Here is a 25,873-nt window from a genome sequence, read left to right on the forward strand (position 1 = left end):
GGTCCCGGAGGGCATGTGGCAGACATTCACAAGCGGTGAATGGCAGGGTAGTGATACCTTTGGAAATAAAAGCATGTAATCTGCATTCTGCCCGTGCTAACCTACAGTGCTAAAACTTGGAGGATAGTAACAAAGCTTTTGAAAAATTCTAAAGACTGCTTGAGCCGTGCAGTTCCTTACATAAATTACCAGAGGTAACTTTGGTGCTCAGGCCTATGGGAGCAACAGGTGTGGCTGTTTAGCCAGCGTAGAAATTATGACGGGCAGTGCATAGATTTTACAGTACGTGTTCTGCTTTACTGGCTGCAGTCAAAAACTTAAGCAGGAATACACCTTTTTTGCAAAACTTATGCCCCGTGAACTTCTGGCGCCAACTGCACATCCCTCAAGTGAAATGCTATAATTTGAGCTCTAAGCATTTGCTGCAGTCTTTTGAAGCCTGTGGACTTTGGAGATAACGAGGAGCTTGTGAGCTGCTCATTGTTGCCCACATTGGTCATCTTATTCATTGAAAGCTGAATACAGTGCAAAGCTGCTGAATGCACTTGTCATGGAGTGTTAGATGGGCGGATCAGAGCACGTCGACATTATTTAGTTTTGGTTGTTGAGCAGTGTATGTTTATTGCAGATGGCACTATACAATTATACACTCATTCCTGGAGACTTGGGGGGTACCACTATTGTGGGCTATTGGTATGGGCCAATTAACCGTAGTACCACAACGAACAGCGTTATGGTCGATCCCTATTTGGGACAATGGTTCAGATAAGTTCACCATTCCACAAGTGCTAACTTGACCACATCTGTGGGCTGTTGGTATGGGCCAATTAACCGTAGTACCACAACGAACAGTGTTATGGTCGATTTCTATTTGGGACAGCGGTTGTTCAGACAAGTTTACCATTCCGCAGGTGCTAACTTGACATTGCTTCGCACAAAATTCAGAAAGTGCTAATGTTTCTGTGCAAAGTTATAGCATCTGTGAACCAATCTTTAGGCTGTATTGCTGAAATGTTTGAATGCTGCCATCGTGTAAGGTTTTCATACGAGCAGGGCTCAGTACTACGGTCAATTCACTTGCTTTCACATGGTTGTGTACACATTTGGCAATGTATGACCGTGGTAACTTGACATCATTGCACACAATATTGGGAAGCTGTTTGGCTAGCAGCCCAGGAGGGTGATGTCTACGAACCAAAAATAAGATTTTCTTAGAGTCGTGGGAGGATCGGACACCGAGGGAAAGCACTCATTACTGCATGGCATTTTTAGTTTCTAAGCTGGAAGTGAGTGCAGATGGCACAAGTACTGCCCCCTGCTTTGAAAGCTGACCAGCTGTGCTTACATTGGGACATGGTGAATGTTGTGCTGAAGAATGGCTCAGAAATGGTGTCATTGTTTTCTTGTGTTTCTTTGTGCAATACGCCTTGCAACACTAGTACCACTACCACCACCTGCTCCAGTGTTGGCTTGAACATTCTTGGGGAGATGTGCAAGCATGCTTCTGGGAAGTCACTTGCATGCATTTTTTTCTTACAGCCGGACAAAGATTCAAAGGGTAACAAGTGTCATGCCAGGTTTCACGTGCCCAAGGGTGCGTCATTAGTATACCCTGTGTAAGCAGGTGGGCCAGAGCAAATAAACAGGTCTCTGCTGTTCAGCCTCAAAGTGCTTATGGCATGGAAATTTACTTCTTTGGGGAGGTTGAGGGAGGAACCCTTCAACAACTTTTTTTCTTAAAGCGCATTATTTGGTAAGAAATAAGTTGCATGCCACAGGCAGTGAAATTTGACCACTTCGCATGCATTACTTGGAGAGCTGGATGTTACATGTGTAATGTTCTAGTCTATCAATTCCTCAGTAGTAGTACAACACTTTATTCTTTAGTTATTTCTAGGGAGTGAAGCCCTTAGTCCAGTGCCCCATTCTGCCATGAACTCATATTCAAAAGGCCTACAGATGCCTTGACATTTAGCCAAACATTTGCAGCTTGCGTCCTGTGCAAAGGACAGGTTAGTTGGTGTTCATTGCAGGTCTACTCAGTCTATGTTATTTTACCTAGCTGATTGCATATTACAACCAAGAAAGGCGAGAACTAGGATTTCAGAATGTCCCCCAAATAAGTTAAAGCCCAAAAGTATATGCAAGGATGAAATTCTATTATGAGACGTAATAACCAAAGTGTGCAGAGGCTGTACAACAGCAGATAAGAGTAAGCAAGCCTTTGAATCAGGCCAATGGGTAATTGTCCCAACTTTGCTCTTGCATCTATAACTTTCTATCTACTTCTTTTTTTAACGGTCTCTTGCCAAGTTTAGGAATTGAAAACAGACAAGTTTGGTGCACAGATCATGTTGCGACGATCTTGGCTGAAATGTATTATATCAATAGATGACATGAGAACAGCTGAAAGCTGAAGGGACATACCCCGTGCCCTTTTTCTCGGAGGAGCCATTCTACCTGACAACATAGATGATGTCATACACACTAAAAACAGTTTACATCCTCCAGGGCGCATCTTTGTCCCACAGCAACAAATGTCGTATGTCTTGCTTGCGTTTCCTTTCTTGAAAATAGCACACTTGCTATTTTCCTGTCAGGAATGCTATGTCATGCTAATAACGTGCATGTCATTCGTCACCTAGAAGTACTGGGTGCTCAGCATTAAAGAAAGGACAGGTGTGTAAGATAGGCAACCATTATTGTTGTTGGACAAAGGTGCTTCCTAAAGGGTGTCAGCTAGTTTTATGGTGTAGCCATGGTGTCTTTGCATGGGAGATGCAATGCCCGCGGCACACAAAGCGCCAGCAGCAATAGAAAGGACTTTGGGGTTTTCAATGTGGAGCATACGAAAACTCATCTGGAAATGCTCCAGACACTAAAGAAAGAATGGAGGCAAAGATCGTGATGTAAGCATCATGTGATCTCATGGCTTCGCAATGAAATGCAGGAGAGGAAATTCAGTCGTGGGCACTGGTTGACGCAGTGGGAGGCAGGTTATACTGTGGACAGGATATCTCACCTCCTCGTGCCATGGCTTCGCAACATTCGTTAGCTTCTATCTCAGCTGCTGAACACATTTTAAACATCCCTGTGCTAGTGCAGTTCCCGGGTGGTGCCTTACGACTTCTGGTGCACAGCAAAAATTTTCTCACTGGGTTTGGCGACGTGCCCTCAGATAACTGGCTGTCAACTATGCATATTATAATTTGAGGCCTCCATTTCTTGAGCACGCAATCCATCGTTAATCATTCCTGGTTTTAATTTTTCCGCTGAAATGAAAAACTTCCTGCACCCGACGACAAGCAAAAAGAAGAAAATTATCAGTGCAGTATTTGGCAAACATGAGAGGGTTTTCTCGTGAATTGCAAACAGATAAAGTTGTTAGAGGCAGCGTATGGTTCTTCGAACATGTTAATTTGCAATTGTAATGCTGTGAAGTATGCCTGCAGAGTATTGAAAGTCAACTTTTGTTCCACCCGAAACAAGAGATATGCATTAGGCAGCATGCCCCTAGCTCAAAGCCATGCTGCACTTGGCGCATGTTTTGAATTGTTAGCATAAAGCAGTGATGTAATTAGGTCCTTGTACTCATGAATATTTTGGGCTTCATGCCATATAGAATGAACTGAATGGGATCCATTAGCAAAAGAAAAAAGCTAACCAAAATTTTACGTGAGTTACTACTTTAATCGAACGAGAGTTGTGTAGGAAGCAAAAGTACTCTGTGAAAAGTGGCTGGCATAGTAGTAAATAATTTTGGAGGTGCACCTTGTACTTTTCCTGTCATGTGCACCAAACTGGATACCACTAACCAGTTTACTCATCATTGCCACAAGCTTCAATAATCTTTATCTGTCCACCTTGGCATTGATTGAAGTCGTTCTCCTGGCATGGCACTTGAGCCCACCAGTGTTTATTTTGCAGCTTACAGAGAGAGCTGCTACAATATCTCAACCTTTTTTTTTTTTTCTTGTTCTTGCTGTGTAATTTCTGCTCCATTGTGTTCCTTTTCATCCCTGAAACAACATCTCCAGATGAAGTCAAGAAATTTCGAGAGAGTTGAAAAGGTAGGTTGCCACTTTGTCACTCACCATGACTACTTGGGTCACACTAGTGGTTACGAGTTGCCCTTGCCCATATGAGCTAGTGTACCATCAACATCACTGGAGGCTGGGTATGCTCCTTAGCTTGTGCAATTCAAGCCACTGATGCACTGTGGTCCACTCTTGAGGGCTCATGAAAGAGTAATACTAAGCTGCATTAATGAATTGCACTTCCGCAACAGCAAAACGACCACTCTTACCACGAGAGGTGGCAAGGTAAAGCAGCAAAAACAGCAGATGTGTGACGGTGCCATCATGAAATTTTCTCACCAGCTTGTGATGATGTCACGGATTGCGACAGTGCCTGTCTGTAGTTAATTGTTCATCGTTAAATAAGCACTACATTGTATTTTGGGGAAACCGAAGACTCGGTTCTCAAGAACTTTTCCTTCGCAAACGCAAAATAAGGGAAAATACTTCCAAATCCATAATATTGTTCTGACGTACTGGCACTGACAGAAGTTTGACCTTTGCCTTCAGTTTATTTTCACTGGTGATTGACCGTTCTTTAGCCAGACGTATGAAAATAGAGTTTCGAAGGAATATTTCACTTGTCTAAATTGATGTAGCGTTGCTTTTTTATACCTTTTTAAGGAATATGCCTAGTTATTATTCAAGCCAACATAACTTCCAACATTTCGTCTTCTTCATGCGAGAAAAAAAAGTTCTTAATGTGACATGTTACGTGGCCATCTATTGATAAAAAGTTATTCTCCTGTTTTTTTTTATCAATGTTTAGCTGTAATTGGTTGCTGGAATACTGATCCCGTGACCTTTTTAAGAGTGGGCTGCAGAACTATTATGGGCGCTTCAGAGCACTGACTTCTCTCCGGTGGTACGTGAGCAAGGATTAATGTGTTTGGCAAAAATCATGCATCACCTTTGTAACAATAAAGAAAAGAATGCTAATGAAAGTTTAGGCTGGTTAAGTATTCAATCAGAACTCTTAACTCTAATTATTTGGCTGGCAAATGTGGATCATCACTGGAGAAAACAAAGTTCAATGTGCTAGTCAACCTATAAATGGACTATTTTAACATACGGGCTGTCATTGCAAAATTGAAGCTAGCCAGACCATAAAGCAGACCCAGTTGCTTGACAACCTCTGCCTAGCATCAATTTTGAGGCAAAATCTGTACCAAAGTGTGTCGTGGTTCTTAACATTTATCAGCTCTGCATTTCTTGTAGACCTGATATGCGATAACTGGGATATGAGGAGTCAACAACTGGCACATAAGGGGCCATTAAAGGTACACAACATGGGCAACCTTTTTCTCATGCGGGCATTTTATTAAATTGCAGTAACGCTATATTCAACATAGCAAGCAGAATATTGCTTAGACCTTTAAGTGGCACCAAGAAAAATATTAAGCAAGACTTGTAGATGAGAGTTCTGTGATACGAGCTTGGTCTTAATGAAACCTGAGGCTTGGTAATCCAGAAGCTACGTACAAATGAAATGGGGTGCTGCCGTCTTCAACTTTCTGTACCAGTTCACCGTGACATCACAGATTTCAAGTGTCTCCTTGGGAAATGCTAACTGTTTACACGTTAAGGAGCATTTGAAAGTGGGAAAAGGCAACTTGGTAACCATTTGGATTTTTCCCTGCAGGAAAATGGCTGAAACATGCGAAAATCTGGCTGAGACAGTGAAATCCATGACTTCACATTGATGTCTTTTGCCCGGTTGATCACTTGTGAAGTTCAAAGCGACACAAAAGAGTAGTGTTAAGCTGTAATAGTAAATTACGGTTCTACAATAGCAAGGTGGTTGCTCCTATATTGAGTTGCAGTGTGATAAGTGTGAAAAGAAGCAAACGTATAAAGCTGATGGCAACATTACTTGTCAGTTCTTGCACCAGCCTGTCATGGTGTGTTTTGGCAGCGTCTAATTGAGTTTAGTTAATAGACCGTTTTTCTAATTTGCAAGTATACTTTCTGGCGTTGCACATTTAACCAACTAATGACGAGACCAGTTGTAGTCCAAATGAAGACAGTGCTAGGTTCACATGCTGGAGCTGTGCTGTTTTGCAAGCTTCATCAAGAGAACAAGGCTGACGTTTTCATGTCATATGAAAACCAGACTGTGCTTGTAGATACTGGCTGTAAAAGTGTCAATGGCCGCATTTGTTTGGAAAACAGCCTGGCAGGAAAGGAAGCTTTAAAATGATGATAATTCTCTTAAGGAAAGACCAAATTGCATCTTAAAGGGACTGGAAATGCAACCTGTAATGTCTCACTAATTTTGCCTTAGTTACACGACCCAAATATTCAAAAATACGTTGAAATCTGTGATGTCATACTTGCCTACTGGCATGGACGGTCTGCCGTAAAATTAAAGTACGGAAAATTTGGTCTTCATTTTCTCCACTTATATTCCACCATTTTAATGTCAAAAGAAATGCAAATTTAATGTTTAGTGAGTACCCTGCCATTGCCTAAAATGATTAGTGTTTCTTTGCTGTGACTTTAAACGAGCAGCCATAGTATGCTAACACACTTGCTGTAGGAACTGTGAAGCATGCTATTGGCATGATTTGACGGGACACAAGAAGTAGAAGGAGCATGATTCCTAAGAGATGCCAATGTTAAAAAAGAGTCTGGCTCTGCCCTTTCATCAGAGAAATGAAGGAATGTAATTGGCTTTTCCAATTATGCAAGTTGTGTTTGTGCTGGACAGTGACGTATTTGCTGCTGCATTTTTTTTGGTTGTCACCAACTACAGTCTGTCTGTCTTGTCCAATTGGGCTGGCAACACGCTTCACAGCTCTAACAACCAGCTAGCCTGTCAAAGAGCATTAGTTGCAACTCCCACTGAAAGGTGAGGGCAAATGCTGATCACAAAACGTTTAGTTTGGCTAACGTTCTGGCTATCGCATGGGAGATCAGTACACAAAGATCCTGTTGTGAACAAGGCTCCTATGCATGAGGAGAAATGTCAATCTTACTTAAATCTTTCATGGTGCAACTTCATATGTTGTCATGTTCTGTCCTTACCCAATGGGTTCCGTCACACTCCTGATTTCGATTACCACTGGTGGCGACTGCGAATGCGCTGTGCTTAAGGGGTGATAGTAGAAATCATCATCATCTCCCATGTTTCCTGTTCACAGCTGTTCCAGCGTTGTCTCATGAAGGTGCTCAACATTGACTTGTGGAGATGCTACCTCACATATGTCAAGGAGACCAAGGGATCGTTGCCAACGTACAGGTACTCAACGTTGAGAATCCTTACCGTCATAGGGATGGGATGTTAATATGTGCACCTCTTGGGTCTGTCATATGACGAGACTGCGCATTTGTGAATACTATGAGTGGGCAAAAAATCGTGTAGATAAGCATGGTCATTTTGCACTTGAAATGGGAACCCTGATAAACGTCTCAGCTTTAATTTCACCTGAAGTGAGGTAATGTCTGCACAGTTGCTGTGATAAGCTTAACGGTATGGAGAAGTTTTCAGTGCTTTTTTAGGTTCACGTCAATGGAAGACCACTGTGTTTGAAGCTTCTATGTGTGTAAACAGACAGTATTGTCCTCAGTAGGATGTTCCTCAAAGCGTTAAATATTTTTTGCATTGGTAATTCAGAAAATTTTGCATGTTTTATTGTAGAGATAACTTTGCAGCTTGATGAATAACCCTGTTTTTTTCTTTTTGACATAATTTGTCGAGGCCATTTCACATGATATTACATGTTCTCCCACTCCTCTCGTTAATGACAACAGGGAGAAGATGGCGCAGGCATACGACTTTGCGCTCGACAAGATGGGCATGGACATTCTCTCGTACCCCGTCTGGAGTGATTACATCAACTTCCTCAAGAGCGTGTAAGCGTCCAGTGCAGAAGGCAGAGGGCAGCACTGTTCTCTCTCTCTCTCGTTTATGTTACGTCTGTTATATGAATGTGCGCATGGTGTACTTCGACGACTGTTGTCTCATTTGGTGCCTCCTCACGCTTGACTGGCTTGTGAGCTATGGCGTGCATTCATGAGAGTGTTTTGAGCTGTCTGTATGCACGTTGCTGTTTGCCATCTAGTACTGGATGCGCAGGTGCGAGAACTGGTACCACCATCTTGTGATCTTCGAGATCAACTAGGCGACCCAGAACCATTATTGCTACGAATGACTGTGTTCTGCTTGCATCTCCTTTGTGCTGGCTTTCCATGAACAGTAATATGCATACAGACAGGCTGAAATTTCTTATTGATGGCATTTTGGTTTGCTGCTACTGTAAGACTTGTTTGTGAGGGTTGATGGCAGATTAAGGGAGCACGTGAAACATGTGTGCAAAGTCTGCTTGCCAGACAGCTGCAGCTTTTGTGGGTGTTCCTAGTGGGGAAAAGAATGTCATTGTGAGCAGGCACCGAGTATTAATGCGAGAAGTTATTAAGGCAAACAAGGTTGCACGCTTGGCCAATGCCTGTAAGCACTCGATTGATATTTCTTTGTTTGAGAGACAATTGTGTTCTTTTAAAGTGTGGGCTGCATAGATGATTGCATTCACCACATTGTCATACTAATATTTGTTTCATGTGCACGACCTACTAGTACTGCTGGCAGTGGTGATTTCTTGTCACTTGTGCATGGCTTCTGTGCTTTCACAAATAAAGTGAATGTTTGCCCAACGTTCTCATGCTGGTTTGCACTTACGAATCAACGAAAGTCAAGAGATGGAAGTCGATATACTCATTTGTGGGGACCCGCTGCGGTGGCTCTCGGTAGCTGTGGCGTTCGGCAGTTGGGCATGGGGCCACAATTTCGATAGGGGTGGAATGCAAGAACACTTGTGGCACTTATATTTAGGTGAACTATAAAGAACCCCAGGTGGCCAAAATCAAAATCTGGAGGGCCTTGCTACCGTATCTCTCGTATGTTGCTTTGGAATGTTGACCCTCATAATTTAATGAATTGATTTTGTCATTTGTTTGAACTTGCAAAATGGTGGATAGTGGTATGCGAATGACATGTATGGTGATCTAAATGCAATGGCTAGTTAATGACAGTCGTAATGGATGTAGCAATAGTTTGCAGAAACCTTGTTTATAAATGGAAAAGAATGTATGTAGAGCATGATCTTTGTTGCCTTTGGCTGCAGTGATGTTTGTGCTGTAGTTTCCTGAAGGTTGTTTACTTTGCAGCATTGATATTATATCTTATATAAGAGGTGATGTTGAATGTATCTGAGCGTTAACTTGTTAGTGCTGTACTTTGCCTGAATCTGCAGCTGTTTTCTATCTGGTGCATTTATTGAGGTCTTTGCTCTCTGCAGTCTTTTCACACACACACATTAAAACTGTCTGTGTACTGCATTGCCGCTGCAAAGAATTATCTGAATAATAAAACCTCTTTCATGCAAATAATGCAAAAGGGTCATCAATACGATTTTGATTAATGGATTCAGGATGCATCTAGATAACTTTAAGTAAACGCTCTAAAAATTGGTTATTGAACAGAAAAAAGTCAACTCCTGTGTGCACGCTGCTAGGCAATTTCAAAATTGCAGTTGCATAAGAATAATACGATTCCAGAATGTGACTTTTGTGGCCTAGTTATGGAACCTGTCACCCACTTTCCACCTTAATTTATGGTCATTCATGGCAGTAGTCTTTAACTTGAGGTTACGAGTTCAGCTACTTGTTTTAGCAGCTGCTTTTCTGTGTGGGTGGAATGCAAACATCTTCGTGCACGAAGCTTTGGCTGCACATTTAGGAAACCTTAGGTGGTCAAAATTAATTTGGAGGCCTCGATTATAGTGGCTCTCGCTCCCAGATTTTAGTCTTGGGATGTAGAACTCCATAATTTAAAAACTAATGCGCGGCCAATGGCCTTACGTTTGCAACATTCCATTTTGCATGAACTGGGTAGACGTGCCGTAACTGGTCAGAGTCAGGATCGGATTTAGTGCGTCTTTACACGCTACTGTTACAAGTGATTGCAGTAATGAATGCATACAAATGGTTAGCGTAAGCTTCTGAAGTAATTTTCAAACTATTTGATGGTGCATGACATTTTGCTATTGGGCACAGCGCTTCTGAAAAGGACAGTGCACAAAAAAAGCGAGAATATGAATAACGAGATGGTAACGGAATGTAGACCTTTCTCGGTCATACCTAGTCCACCTTCTGTTTGTGTCTGCTTTATATGCATCTCGTGTCATCCGTTAACACAAATATTAAAGTTACGCTGAAGAAAAACTACAACTTCAATATTAGTAAATTATGCTTCTGCAATAGCAAAACGGAGGAGGCTTGATAAGGTAGGAAAGTTGCAAAAATGATAGACGGGTGGTGGCCGCATGCTGAAGTTCTCACACTAATTTGCTGCGATTTGATGGATTTAGACAGCGTCTACTTGGATGCGAAAGAGGACTGCATCAAATTCTGGAAGAACCAGATAATCAACTTGGCAAGTTCTAAAACTTCTCCTGTAGCTGAATGACCTGGAAGCTGGCGTTCTGGCAGTGAAGTTTCGATGCAAAATTCAAGAAATGAAAGCTTAGCCGTCATTTTCTTCAGTAATTGTCAACCTTCTTTTGTTACATGAATAAAAATTGGAACTTGAAGAACACTCTAAACTGACTTAGCGTTGTCCTTTTGCTTTTAAGTGTTACTTCAATGCCTTTCTGCTTGATATCTTCATTCATTCTACATCTTCTTCCTTGCTTGGACAATAGCAGGAACTTCTGTGACAAAAAAAAAAAAAAGAAAAAAAAAGCACCCCGTTGTCATTGCTCTTTCTGTTCCTATGCAGGGAGGCCGTGGGGTCGTACGCAGAGAATCAGCGCATAACAGCCGTACGCAAGGTCTACCAGCGAGGCATCATCAATCCCATGATGAACATCGAGCAACTCTGGAAAGAGTACATCAATTATGAACAGGTACAGTGCGTTGTGTGGGATGCTCCGCAAACGTGAAAAAGGCCATGTTGCTTGTGTTGCTGTTGAAGAAGGAGACCTTTTCAACAGCAGTGGGCATAATCTCGTGTGGTTCGTAACTGCTTTTTGTGTAGTTTCATTCTTTTATCAGGGTTGCTTAGTGGCTATGGTGTTGGCCTGCCAAGCATGAGGTCGCGGGATCGAACCCCGGCCACGGCGCCCGCACTTCGATGGAAGCGAAATGCGAGAACACCTGTGTACATTATGCTTGTTAATTTAGTTAGCAAGCGAATGTTTACAAGTTTATACAGCCAATAAAACTACTATCCTTGCTTTGTGAAGCTGTCTACTAATTTGATATTGCAATCGATACTTTGCCTTTTGAATGAAGCTGCACCTTTTCTGTATGATGACCAATTTTGGGAAATATTTAGCGTTAGCGTTACACTCAGCACACCCTTTTAATATATTTTAGGTTCTCTTCAAATTCCAGACACCTTTAAAGTGCGAAAGCTTTCCTGGGGCTTCTAAGTTTATTTTGCAGATTTCAAATACAATTGATGCATTTGAAGGGTACTTGAAGTGCCACATATTGCGTGAAACATCGTCCAATCACAGGTGAAACACCCGAGTATACAGTATGGTATAATTTTAGCATCTACCAATGTAAGGGAATGATGTGCCTGGTACGGCACATCCAGAAGATATGTATTAGAGAAAAATTACTCTGTAGGCCCCTTGTTCCAAATTTAAACTGTGACGTCTGCTTGGCTACTAGCAAAGTGTTTCTCCTAAAGGTAAACAACCCTGTACCATTGACACTTAATTGTACCACGAGGGGGCTTGTGCACACATGTGTACACACTCTCTCCGTTTTTAATGCTTGCATCCACTTAAGAAACAAACCACATATGAAATTGTGATGCCAAGCGCCGACAACAGGTGTCTCTACAGTATGTAGCGCATTACGTTTCCATCAAGAGAGGGCGCCACCAGTGCGCATGTGTTAAAGTAGGTCATTTCAAATAAAGGCGGCTTTTGATTGGGACTGTCCTAGTATGAGCATGTAGCACGCGACACTACAGAAATACTACCGTATTTAGTCGCATAGTGATTGCACTCGCGTAATGATCGCATTCCGAAATTTTGTCGTGAAAATTTGATTTTTTAATATTTCCCGTGTAATGATCGCACCCCGAACTTGCCGCAGCGATATGTTGTGTGCCAAGTCTAGCTAATAATGATCACGCTTACCATCTGTCAAATGCTACGTGAACGACTCTTCAAGACAAGCCAAGCGGTCTGCACGCACCAAACATTCTTAAGTAGATGCATCATTTCATTACTTTCATCACTTTCCGCACTTCCATGACAAAAAGAGGTACAACCAAACTTGCCTTTATTATGGGTAGGCTTTATAATGGTTGTGGTCAGCAAAAACAAAAAAGGCGCCTTTCGATTCTTTTCATCTGCACTCGTGGGCACACAACAAATTGCGAGCAGCAATGATAGTAGCCACATTTACACTGTTACGTTAAAAGTGTACCCTATTCATACGCCGACGCTTGTAACACGGCTAAGATATTCGCCCACCCTTAGCGGAAACGTGCCGTATTAGGGTAGTAGTGAAGACAGATGCCGCAGTTTCCGCAGCACGCTGGCCATGCGTTTCTATGTCACTGGCAGCTAAGCGCGCCCATCTGTTTCTGTCCCCTCAAAGTGGGCATGGCTACGTTATTGCCACTAACTTGCCGATATTAATGATATTATTCATCACTGATACGAAGAAACTGTTTCAATGCACGTAATGTACTCACGAGAAAAAAAAAATCGCGTTCGGCGCGTTCGGCTTGCTCCACCGGCCGCCATTTTTGTTTTGGTGTCTCGCGTCCCACAGCAAACGCAGGCCGAATTATTTTTTTTTTTTTTCGGGAAACATAACTTGCGTAATGATCGCACCCCTGAATTTGCGTAAATTTTTCTGACAAAAAAGTGTGATCATTATGCAAGTAAACACGGTACCTCCACACGAAATTTGAGTGCAGAGGGGACATTTATTTAGCCAAGAGAACAGCTTAATATCTCTTTTTCCTTTTTAACCAGCATTTGTTGTGTATCGGAGGAAGTGTGTGTAAGGTTTCGCAATGGAAAGTAAACATGTTAGCACAACTGTGTGCAGGGCATCAACATGCTGATTGCAGAGAAGATGATCTCTGACCGTAGCCGAGAGTACATGAATGCACGGCGCGTTGCCAAGGAGTACGAAGCAGTTACCCGGGGGCTTAACAAGAACTCGCCATCTGTCCCACCACAGGGGACACCTGAAGAAGCAAAGCAGGTGTGTTCCATTCATTCATTCATTCATTCATTCATTCATTCATTGTTTCGTTCATTAATTCATTCTCAACTTGCCGCAACCATCTTTGTGCTTGCCCATTCCTCGCCCATTCATGGTGCTTGGCGATAGTAGTAGAAAAGGTGCGTAATTTCGACAGAGGGCAGAGCAAAGGTGAAACACACAGCACAATAAGGTTTCAGTTCACTGGAGTACTATCTCCCACCGTGATTGGAGCACAATGAAATTGGATGCAAAGAAGTGCATTAATGTTCTCAGACAGATTCAATATGTTGCTGCAAGATTTGGGCCCTGCAAGTACAACCATTATCTAAACTCTGCCGAAATGAAGCAGGAACATGGTTGAGTCCCCCTGCTACAGTGGTAAAGGATTCGGTGCCCTAAGCTCTTTTATTTATTTTTATCATAGCAATGAACTAGGAATCCCTTCAACAACATAATTTTGCCCTCCACATTAAGTTTCACCTAGTGTTGACCTCTTTCCTTAGTCTGTGTGTTTGTGCACTGGTTTTAATTATGTTTCATCCCACAGAAACATCCCTGTGAGGTTAGGTCATCACTAGCTAGATAAGTGGTATCCACATTTCCTCTAGTCTGTTGAAAACTGGAGTAATGTACTTGGGGAACTAGTGAACTGCAATAAATGCTGACTTGCTTTATACACAATAATGCTTTTGCAGGGCTGCAGCACTGGGAAAACAAAGAAATAAAGAAAGTTAATACTCTAAGTCTTGGCTCACTGTAATTGCATCTAAACATCAGGAAGGCACCTGGGCAGAAGTTGAGAAGCCGTACAGAAAAGGGCACAGACGAAAGCACATTGCAACTTGTTGTTTGGAAACAGTGATGTATTCTGGCCCACTGCAACGAAGCTTTCAAGGGAAGCGCAAAGCTTTTGTTTTTGCAGGCGCCAGGTGTTAGTATTGTGAATTTTGTGTGAGCTGCCGCTTTTTACAAAGGCAGTACGTCTTACTGTTGAAAGGAGCCCTTTGCACAAGGAAAGTTTTGTGTGCCTTCTTACGTGCCTTTTCTCTCACCGGCCACATGCCCTGTTACCCTTGTCCTGAGACTACACTCAATCGTTAGCTTTACATTTTTTCTGTTTCAACATGCAGTTGGCCTGTGGTAATGCGGACTCGATTCTAATTCTGATTTGCTTCTTATTGCCTTAATTCTTATTTTTGTTTTGCCTGAGGAAAGAGAGATGAGTGGCACTCGTAATTACTACTATGCTTGTATGTTCCAATCTAGAGCATTGAAAATTAGTTTTGCACCATTTGCTGCCCTGGGGTTAAAATTACTGGCTTCCCGTGGATAAGTGAAAGAGCCACCTGGGGTCGATGACGGCTTTTATAGCTGTAGGTTTCCTGTAGTATTACATCCTCTGACTAAGGAGGCAAACTGCTTCGAATATTATGGTAGCTCGTAAAACAGTTGGGGTTGCAGGGACAATGGCTGCAATTTGCATGTGCAAATGGATGCAGCCATGCAAGTTTCCTGGAGCATTCAGCTTTGTCCGAGAAAGGCTCCCTGCCGAGCGTTGTTTTCTAAATAAGAAGTGGTGGCAGGCTTTTTACATGTTTTTGTCAGACAACTACACATGTTGCCTTGCTGCATCTTTCTTTTGTGCAATGTTTCATTGTGAAAACGTGGCAAATCAGCTTGAAGAGGTTAACTCGGACAAACCTCAACATTTTGGTTGGTCTGCTTTGTTTCAGTGCATTTTGAAGCTGCCTAATCCGGATAAGTCTTTCGGTAATAAGATTTGAAGTAATAAGTAATAAGATTTGAATAGTCCATATACATGAATGTATGAAACTTAGACTCCTGTATGCATTAGCAAGGGCCGCTACGAGGTGTTGCCACTAACTAAGTGGCGGGGCTTTGGATCCAATTCGTAACAGATGTTACCAGCACAAAAATTGGAGACATAAAGACAGCGCACAAACGTGACAATGGATCTGATAACATGAATGTGCAAGCATGGGGACTTTATTCTTTCAACAAGGAACCAAATTGTGCCAGTTTGCATAACAACCCGTACATCTATTGTGGGCCATGTTTCGTTTAACTTTGTATGCCAAACTTATTCATGATGGTTGAAGCAAGAATCTGTGCTCCTTGAGAATGTTAATAAAAATCTAGTCTGCTGTGGCCGGCACTGTGTTCTCAAATATTTTGTTGAGTGCCAAAACTCGCCTACTTGTGCCTTGTAGGTGGAGCTATGGAAAAAATACATTGCTTGGGAGAAAAGCAATCCCCTCAGGACAGATGACCATGCCCTCATCACGAAGCGAGGTGAGCTGCTCATGATGGTTTGGGTTGTGCTCCCTTTTTCGTAAGAAGTGGTGCTTGTAATTAGACAGATCCAGTACACAATTTTATTTTATGAGTTCACTCCCCTTCCACACCCAAGAAATTGCACTGTTTAAGTTGTCCTGTTCAGGGCTATTTAGTGATAGAATTTGCTTAATAGTGATGATAGTCATGGGGCACGAAGTGCTCTTCGAAATTGAAACTGCAACTGGGTGCAACATGTGAGCGTATAATCGTACAGTCGTCGTGCACTGGACTGAAGTTTCTTTACCGTAATTACTGGGTCAATAGCTACTGACTAGGCACCAAAAACAGCCTCGAGCATTTTGTGCCAGCAGTACTCGTTTAAATGCATTGAAATACTCTCAAGATTTGCCTGCTGTTTGAGATATTTTATGTCATACTAAATTGCGCAGTAATCTCATTACTTAGCTCTTGTGTGTTGTCACAGCAACTTCCTCTTCACCAATGACAGCTACATATAATCATTTGCATATCACTTATAGTAGCAGAAATTCATTTGCTTTGAGCGGGCAACCCTGGTTGCTTTGTGACATAGAAATTGTACCCCTTTCTACACGTATTACATATTCAAGGATGTTCAACCGAAATAATACGAAATGTCATTGAAGCTGCATATGAAAAGTCAAGTTTTCTGTTGGATTTTTAGGTGATGATAGATCAACCAGCGTGGTTTTAGGTTGCATTGCAAACAGGCATTGGCAACAATCATGTGTAGCTGACAGATGATGAAGCTAAGCTTAGCATAAAGGAAATTAGCAGTGTTTATTGAATGACTTAATTAAATGTGGGTGCAAATTACTATATTGGGATAACCTTCATGCTTTCATAAAGAAAAATACAGGTGTAAGTGGAAGTCTTGTGATTCCTCTGATTCTTCTTGCTCATTGCCTGGCAAGGCCTTTGGTTAAGGCAGCCTTGATGCCTTGAAGTAGCATACACGGACCATAGTTACTCGCGTAATGATCACACTTAGTTCCTGAAAAATTTGTGCGAAGTTGGCGATGCCTTCATTATGCGGGGTTAAATTTTGAGTGATTTTTTTACGTGGTTACTCTAAAAAGTCAGGAGACACACAGTACTATTCAGCATCCGATACAGCGTCCGATACAACGTCCGATGCACTGGAATGGCAGTTGGAGCCAAGGTGTTTTGTTGTGCCATAGTGTCGGATCAGACATCTGGTGGGCATAAATGTCCAATCCGGCGCTGGGCTCCGGTGTGTCCGACACTGTATTGGACCCTGTGTCTCTTACTTCACATGGGTGAAAACAGCCCAAAACAAACACTGGCAATGCAGATGAAGTACAAGTTAGCAGAACTCGCCCTCTTTTTCATAGGTGTATTTGTGTATGGCATAATAAACACTAGTAGTTGGCTGTCATCGCTCGTCCTGTGTTCCTCCCTTGTCAGTGTTTGTTTTGGGCTGTTTTCACTCAAAGATTCATACTAACTAGCTCGCATTCGTACCCTTTTAAGTCATCCTACTTTACGGCAGTAATTGCAGTGCGATTGCTATGCGAGGAAAAGAAAGAACATGCTTTTTTTATATTTATAAACTGCGGGGTGCATTCGTTATGCAAGTGCATTCATTGTGCGAGTAAATATGGTATGACGGTTTGTTGGCCTGCGGCCTGCTCCGCAGGTGTCACATGTACCTGCGGTTAAAAGGACGTTCTACATCTGCTGCCACGGTTGTGAGTGGCGATGGCCGACACTGCCAAGTCTAAGTTGTATAAAATACACCTATGTAAAAATTGGACGAAGAAACGGTCACTAACATAGCTCAATTAGTAGAGCATTGCACACGTTATGCAGAGGTTGTGGGTTTGGCTCCCACCAGCTGGAAATGGTCTTATCTTCCAACTTCATTCTCTTTTGTGGGGAATAAGTTTATGGCAAATTTAACCCTGACTCATTTCATTCGCATTTTAATTAAAAAACAACAACACTTGATTTCTCTTATGGTTTTCTTGACTTCACTGTCTGTTGTCCTTATATGGCTACTTGCCATGTTAGTCCAGAGGCTTTAGAGTTGCATTGCTGAGATTGAGGCCGCGGGTTTGATTCTGGCTGCGGTGGCTGCATTTAAGTGGGGTCGAAATGCAAAAGTGTACGTGTCCTTAGATTAAGGTGCATACTAAGAACCGCAGGTGGTCAGCATTGCCATATTTATTTGAATATGAGGTGAGGTTCTTTCCCAGGACCCTTAGCCTCAAAGTCACCCCTCGCCTTATATGTGAGAAATAGCGAAGGTGGAGTGCGAGCTGTATGTGAATTTCGTCTTCAAGTGTGGCTTCAGGGCAGTGCAAGTTTCTCCTTATAGTGTGGCTTTGCAGCGGTGCACGTCGTAATGCCATCGAGCCACACTATAAGGCGAAATTCACTGCACCATGAAGACACCTAAAGGCAAAATTTGCATATAGCCCGCACTCCGCGTGTTCGAGCTCCCTTCCCCCTATTTCACACTCACATTTTTGCGTTTTGGCTTTGTTACTTCTAATTCAGTATTTCTGGCAATTCTCATTGAGCCTGATATATATACGTGTGTATATTAGTATGCATACTTAAGCTTTCTTTTTCTTGGGTCCCCCACCGGCACCCTTGCCCTGTAATCTTGATCGGGATGTATTCGAATAATTACGGTAATCCAAAGGTCCCCCATTGTAGCATGCCTCATAATCGTTTTGTTGGTCCTGGCATGTAAAACCCCACTATTGAATAAAAATAATTTGTTGACCCCATATGGCCGTTACTGAAACTCAAGCTCCTCGGTTCCTCCGATTCTTCTCGCTCTATACAGCCACGACGTTTCGTCAAATAGTGAGTGGGCAGTATTGCGCACTCCACAAATTGCCGCACGCTGCAGTGATTGCCTTTCAGTCTCACTGACTGCAGGATGAAAATAAAAAAAGCGGTACGCCCCCGCCTGGCTTTCTTGTGTGCCCGCAGTGATGTTTGCGTACGAGCAGTGCCTACTGTGCCTGGGCCACCACCCGGACGTCTGGTACGAGGCAGCCCTGTTCCTCGAACAGTCCAGCAAGCTGCTCACCGACAAAGGGGACCTGAACGCCGGCAAGCTCTTCTCGGATGAGGCTGCTGCCATCTACGAGCGTGCGACCACCACTCTGCTGCGGAAGAACACCCTCCTCTACTTTGCCTACGCAGACTTCGAAGAGGTGGGTGTATGGAGTAGAAGATTGCCTTAGCCACCTGAAGGCTTTTTCTTTATAGATCGGCGTAACATCCACATGCATGCATGGCATCGTGACATTATGCTGGAGAAAGGCAAGCGCCTTGTAGTCGCTGCCGTGGCTGTCGTCACCGGTGTCCTTTGGTGTGTGCCAGTTGAAGCAACGTTGAAAGAAAACATGCTTAATCTCGCCTTAGCCTCAATCACTCGGATGAACCAGAATGCACCGCAAGCATGGCTAGCAGAGCAAATGTAACGCTGGCATCGAAAACAGTAGCTGCGCTAGTACAAAACGCAATGATTGGCAAGACGCATTGTATACCGTGTAGACTTGTGTAAGGGCAGCACTTTCTTGTTTTGTTTTGCGATTTTGATAAGATGCGGCCCTTTTACGGAAAGGGAAGTTTTTCCCACTACAAGTGTGAAATCCACCGCAAAAATCGGTGATTGCCTACAGATTAACGTAAAGGGAACGCTGTCATGATGAATTTATTCTTTCATTCATTCATGCTTGCCGTCGAGTTGGCTACTCGTCTTTGCTATGACTGCCATTGCTATCGCTGCCACAGAGGAACACGGACATCAGAGGTCAAAATGCAGTTCTCACTGCGGTGCGCCAAATTATGCTGCGTGCAAGAATGCGCTGAATGCGATTGCTTCTCGATTGGAATTTTCTTTCTCCAAATTCTGGGCTGTCGTGTTAGGGGTGCGGTCGTTATACACATGTGGCTTTTACATGCGTTCATGTGGTAATATAGAGGCCTGCCTGTGGACGCACCGGCACCTCAGTTAAGAAGAGCACACGTAGCATCTGCCCATCCAGTGCTGCATTCTGTCAGTCCTTGATGTCAGTTGTGGTTGGACAACAAGCTATAAAAGCAGTGCGTTTCAGCAGAACGCTTGGCATGGCAGGCTTTTATTGGTACGCAGAACTGGCCAGTATTGGTTTGGAGCAACCTACTAAATCAATTATTAATTTTATTCTCAAGGCTATGGGGGCATTACAGAGAGGAGTGGTAATCATAAAGTTTCAGTGACAGGATTTTTGAAGGCGACAGTGTCAGTGACGGCAACGACTGACGCAGCGAGGTGGTTCCAATCACTGCTAGTTCTGGGGTCAGAAGAGTCAAAGAACAATCGAACCTTGTTGTAATGAATGTGGATACAACAAGCTATTGGATATATTGAGGGCAATCTAAAACGTTACTAGCCGATATCAGCATATCACAAATATATGCTTATAACAAACATTGGATATAGCAAAGCTATCTTCATGTCCGATGCGACTGCACTATAGTAAGGTTCAACTGTATGCATTAATGCTACACATGGCGACACCAACATTGAAGCAATGATTTTGCAGCATGATATGTTTTTGTAATAGCTCAAACAAAAGCTTGTCTTTCAAAACTAGGTTAGTATGGTAAGGCTGGGGGAATAGACACAGATGTGAACAGCTATGGCGTGATGATAATATGTGTAACAACAAAATTAGCCTTCATATAGGGGACACTGGTGGTATGGCAATAATCAATATATATAAGACAAGCAGCGTGATTGTTAACCACTTTGAGAGAAATTAATTGAAGTGTCGTTAGTAGGATCCCCAGAAGGAAAACACACTCAAGTTTAGGTCTTATGAGGGACTTGCAGACTGTTAGCTTCGGATTTGCAGCAACTCTGCAAAAACTTTAGTATATAGATATCCAAGCATGCGTGTATCTATGCCAAAATTTTGGCACTTGGATAACTTGTGACACTGCTCTGAGACTTGAGTCCGCGCCTTAACAGCTACTGCTTATTTTTTTTTTTTTCCATTTCTGCAGAGTCGTATGAAGCACGACAAGGTTCACCAAGTATACAACAAGTTCATTGAAATTCCAGACATCGACCCAACACTGGTGAGGAGGCGTGCTGCAGTTCATTACACCACAACTGAAAGATTGGGTCACCGACTAAGTCAAAACGAAAAAGAACTCTAATATTTCAGGCTTCATACGGAACCCGTGTTCATCTTGCGAACCAAGCTTCTGTGTGGAAACTGAAACATAGGAAGTTTTTCTTTTTTGCTTGGTTTGTGACAATCTTTGTCGTGCTTTTACCTGAACAGATGTTTTTCTGTCAAACTCTTGATTTCATCAATGAGTTGGTTAACTCGTGCTTTGTGTAGGTGGCTGGATCTTAAGACAAACTAATGGATATCTCTAGAAACGCTCATTGAGCACCTGAATTACAAAACATTTTTGAATAACAAAATAAACTTCATTGTAGAAGTCACTTTAAGTATTGCTATAACAACCACACTCTGTATAGAAAAACTTGTTTACTGAACTGTCTTAGTTGCACCTGTGCAACGCAGCTTTTTAGCTGAGCTTTTTTGGTCTTTGCTTGATTACTTCTGCAAAATAGTCTGGTCCGAGGCTGCATAGAGCATCTGCATCGAAGCTCTCTGTTCTGTGTCGTTGTTGTGTTATACAGCACATGCGTAAATAAGGAAGCCAGCTATAAGGGATTTACCACGTAAACCACTTGATTGTTTGTGCACAAGCTTAGCACAGGCAAAGCATGCTGCTGTGCATGTTTTTTAGCTTGCCACGTTTGGTTTTAGTGGCTGCCTCTTTCATCCAAAGTAAGTCTGAAGTATGTATTGACGTGATGAGGAGCGTAGATTTTTTTTTAGCATGGTAGTGCAACGGCATCTGATTGTGATGCATCAATATACAGTTTATGCAGGGTTTGGTTGTAGAAGTGACAGGTGGCGCCACCGTTCCTTTCACTGAGGCAATTACTGTTTCAGTTCTGCATCACTACAGGTGTGCTGTTGCAAATCATCTTGGACAAAACAGCCGGACAGTACCACCAGACGTGGTACTAAACCGAATGCACCACGGAATGGTGCCTCTGCGGAAAATTTGAGTGTAACCGAAACAGCCTGTAGCCAGGCGGGACATTTGCGCCTGCCCGTATATGTCTACAAAGGGAGCCGAGTTGCACAGCAATCCGCCATCTTGCCGCAAAGTGAACTGTGGCTGTTAGAGAAAACCGCTCTTCGTGCACCCGAGGGGCCATACGCAGTGCAACACGAGCAACGAGTGCCTGGTCGACCTGTCAACATAAGGGCCACTTGATTGCAAGCTAAACATATTTGAGGAGTCATAGTTGTTTATTGTCTATGCGACAGAAACATATGTAGCCTGTTGCCGTATCCTTCAATGCATGCAGTGCAGTAGGGACACCTGTCGTAGCCCACACAAGACATCAAACCTGAATAAGAAGTTAAAAAATAAATTAAAAAGAAACCCTAAGAACAAACAAAAACATTGATTGTCAGTACCACGCAATGAACAAAAGAAAAGCAAGGTGGACCATCTTTATGAGCATTCATGTGGGCATTGGTACGTGCTAAACTGTGGCTACGTGGGTGGCGTTGCCACTTCCAATCTTGATCACCTGGCATTAGCAGCGACTTTTCTGTGGTCCGTGGTTGCTTTTCGAGCCACGCAACGCTACGCCGAGCAAACATAAGCCCAAAAGGCACCTGTGAAACAAACGTGCAACTTTGCTTCCTTTGGGAGCAATAGGCACCGTATTGCAGTCCCTGGCTTTCTTAGTCGACACAACATTTAGTACGTGCATTCTGCGGAACCTCCTCAAACTAGCCGAGCTGCGAGATGCTCTGATCTCGGGCATACCTCTGTTTGCGGCTCTCTGTCCAGGCATACGTCCAGTACATGAAGTTTGCGCGGAGGGCCGAGGGCATCAAGACGGCACGAGTGGTGTTCAAGAAGGCGCGGGAAGACGCTCGGAGCGGCCACCAGGTGTACGTTGCAGCTGCGCTGATGGAGTATTACTGCAGCAAGGTGCGTTCTCCTGCGGTAGTTTGACCTCTGCGGTTCCATTGCTTAACTTTTGATTAAGCAGCACTATGCTCTGTTGTCTACTAAGCATGCAATGCTGCAGAATTAATGCAAGTAGTGCTCTCTTAAGAGTTCATGCGTTTTGCAATGCAGTGATTTGTTACCTGCAACGTTTTTCAACGGTATAACTACTTCATACTGGATGTTTTTTTTTAAACTGAATTTATACAGAATTTTTAAAAATCGCCTTTGGCAGATAGCACAATTTTAGACCTTGAGCAGGAATACTCGAAGAGGCGTAAACTACTTGCACGAGAAATCCAAATGCATCAGCAACTATTTATCAAGACGTCTGAGACAAATTACCTTTTTAATTAATTACTTTATGGCACGCATCACACTTTAATAATCATAGGTGGTGAGTTTGCAAGGCATGGTCACTTGGAACAATTTCCCAGGATGACACCGGTTCCGAGATATTCCCGGGCAAGAAAATACATTCGGGGTTCAGTTACTTTTGTGTTTCAATGCGTAAAATGATGTTTCGTTTAAGAAGTTAGCGGAACAAAAGTGCATATTTACCGCTAGTTTGATAGCACGTGTCTCGAAACTGGTTCCGTCCTCAGAATTCGTTCCAAGTCGGTATGCCTTGCAAACTAGCCAGCTACAATTCGCAACTTGAAATACGTGCCTTAAAGTAATTAGCACAAACGTAATTTGTGAACTTTTGCTAATTGGTCAATAGTGCATTTTCATTTCTCATGGAAGTAATGCGCACCTCTTTGAGTAATGTGCTTCAAGAATTAGAATTGTCCTATCTGCCACATGAGATTTTTAAAAGGTATTTGGGATAACGAAACAAACAACAAAAAAAACACCTTGTATGTCACAGTTGCAACTTGGTGACGTAAGGGTATGTCTAATCACATATTATTTGCGCAGTTCCATGCTTTGAGTATATGACGTATCATGTTTTTGTAGTGAGTGCAAGTGCTGCTGTGGCCATGGGTAGCAGGGCATGAGGATATTTAGGTGCAATTTGTTTTATCACTGTGTAATTCCATAGAAAACAAGACCAGCAGCCAGCACACCTGTAGGGGCAGTAAAGATTGGAGTGCCGCCCTGCATATAAGCTGTTAGTCAAGACAGCAACAGCAGCGGGAAAGATGAAGGAAGAGGCAAAGAAAGCTTGACTTCAAAAGTTTCTCAATTAGTGGTCATGTTCAATAACCACTGCACCTAAAAAGGTTAAAAGTCAGTGCTCGAAAATAAGAATTTTGAAGTGGTACTTTCTTTTCCTCTTCCTTCGACTTTTCCACTGCTGCTGCTGCTGCTGTGGCCGTCCTGCAAGCCATGTCGTGGGTAGGTTCAGAGCGTGTATATCCATGGAAGGAGCGTGGCAAAGAGGAAAGGCGATGCGAGAAACTCGTTTGGACCTTTCCATCGTGTCGTACGCGCACAATGCCCTAGGTGCTGTGTAGGCATCGCCACATTAGCCTCTTCACAACTGGCTGTAATTATCAGTGATCCCCTGCAAAAGCATAGCATAAGCTGCAGTGCTTTCCTTTTTAATAACGTGCAACAGTCCAGAGGGGGAGTGGATAGAATGATAGAGTAGGCAGGGAGAGGAGGCAAAGAATGCGTAGAACGGTTGCAGTCACGAAAGCAAGCGAATTGCCATTCTTCACTTGCAGCTGCCATACATGGGGGAGAGTGGGAGAGGGAAAAGGTGGCATAAGAAAGGATGCCAAAGGGTGGATAGGTGGGCTAGTTGGTAATGCATTATGATAAAAAACTTAAGAGTGCTAAAAACACAAAGGACATAGAAAAAAACACAAGAGCGCGTGTGGTGTGCGTTTCTTTTTCTACATTCTTGTGTTTTTAGCACTCTTAAGTTTTTTATTATAATGACATCAGAAGGCAAGGAAGCGCTACTACCAGACACGACAGTGGTTGCGGACAAACTGGATAAATTTTAGTTCGAGGTATGGTACGGCATGGTACGTTTCTGCTATTTCTGAAAAATAAACATTGCATAAATTTGTGGAGTTGACAACTCTACCATGGGTGTAGGGACACTACGGAAATGGCAGCATGTGAAATCAACACTTCTGTGCTCGCTGTGGTAGCTTTGTGGCTACAACGTTGCTCGAGGTCGCAGGTTCGATCCCAACAGCAACAGCTGCATTTCGAAGGGGCTGAAATACAAAAACATTCTTGTACTTAGATTTAGGTGCATGTTAAAGGACCCCAGGGGTGAAAATAAATCTGGAGTCTGCCACTATGGCGTGCCTGATTGTCCGATTCTGGTTTTGCACATACAGCCCCATAATTCAATTAAAGTTTAACACTTCTGCCACGATGCAATGTGCTGTGTGAGGCAATGACAATGCTAACTTTCTCTAACAGACAAAAAGCAATTATGCACACAAGGCAACTCTTAAAGGGCCCCTCGCCAAGTCTGGCCATTTTGAGCTGACAAGCACAGAACATGCAATGTGGGCTAACGATCATGTCTGCTAAATATTATTTTGCTATGTGCCGTGGAAAAATTTGAAATTTCCAACCAAACGCCGTTTGCCCTTCTCCTCGCGGTCGCCGCGCTCCAATCCGGAGGATGACATACACATGCTAGTACGCCTATGTACACGTGTTTGTGCTGTGATGTCGCTACTAGTGACACGTGACCTCGAGAATCATTCTAGGCAACATCTGTTATTTGTGTAATCTGTTGCTTGAATAGACGAATCAAAGTTTAGAGAAATAATAAAACACACAAACTGAACGTCTGAGTGTTTTTGTTTTACTTCGCACCGCAGCAAGAGAAATGTACTTCCATTTCGTCTGCTTGTTCCCATGTCATGCAGTCGCGTGCGCAGACGCCGAAACTGTCATTTTCCACCGTGTTCCAGCATGGGATCATGCTCTGTGATCCGCTCGTGTCTGCCTCAGTATTCGTGTAGCCCAGACTTATATCGCTAGTCAGGTGTCTGTCCTCATTCAGACAGTCGCAACATCTCACATGTGATGCCATCTGTGGAAATTCGCCTTGCCGCAAAAAAGCGGAAAAAAAAAAGAAAACGAAGGCGGGGCTCGTGACGTTTGCGTCATGCGATCCTCGAGGTCCGGTATGGGAGAATGCAGAGAAGGAA

The 25,873-nt window shown here is 43.1% G+C and overlaps 1 protein-coding gene across 3 annotated transcripts in view; it reads left to right on the forward strand.

Annotated features, from left to right (window-relative positions):
* su(f) (cleavage stimulation factor subunit su(f)) overlaps window positions 1–25,873 on the forward strand; it is an 83,466-nt gene that overhangs the window by 28,199 nt on the left and 29,394 nt on the right. For 2 of the 3 annotated variants that reach the window (XM_050191129.3, XM_050191130.3), the window contains exons 4-12: window positions 4,038–4,070; window positions 7,220–7,317; window positions 7,830–7,931; window positions 10,855–10,981; window positions 13,158–13,316; window positions 15,551–15,632; window positions 18,624–18,850; window positions 20,691–20,765; window positions 22,581–22,724. In XM_050191129.3, coding sequence (XP_050047086.1) covers window positions 4,038–4,070; window positions 7,220–7,317; window positions 7,830–7,931; window positions 10,855–10,981; window positions 13,158–13,316; window positions 15,551–15,632; window positions 18,624–18,850; window positions 20,691–20,765; window positions 22,581–22,724 — 1,047 coding nt within the window. The remainder of the gene's footprint in view (window positions 1–4,037; window positions 4,071–7,219; window positions 7,318–7,829; window positions 7,932–10,854; window positions 10,982–13,157; window positions 13,317–15,550; window positions 15,633–18,623; window positions 18,851–20,690; window positions 20,766–22,580; window positions 22,725–25,873) is intronic. The other variant, XM_050191131.3, reaches the window with a different exon arrangement.

This window comes from Dermacentor andersoni, chromosome 10, assembly GCF_023375885.2.
Source record: "Dermacentor andersoni chromosome 10, qqDerAnde1_hic_scaffold, whole genome shotgun sequence".
Classification (NCBI taxonomy): Eukaryota; Metazoa; Arthropoda; class Arachnida; order Ixodida; family Ixodidae; genus Dermacentor; species Dermacentor andersoni.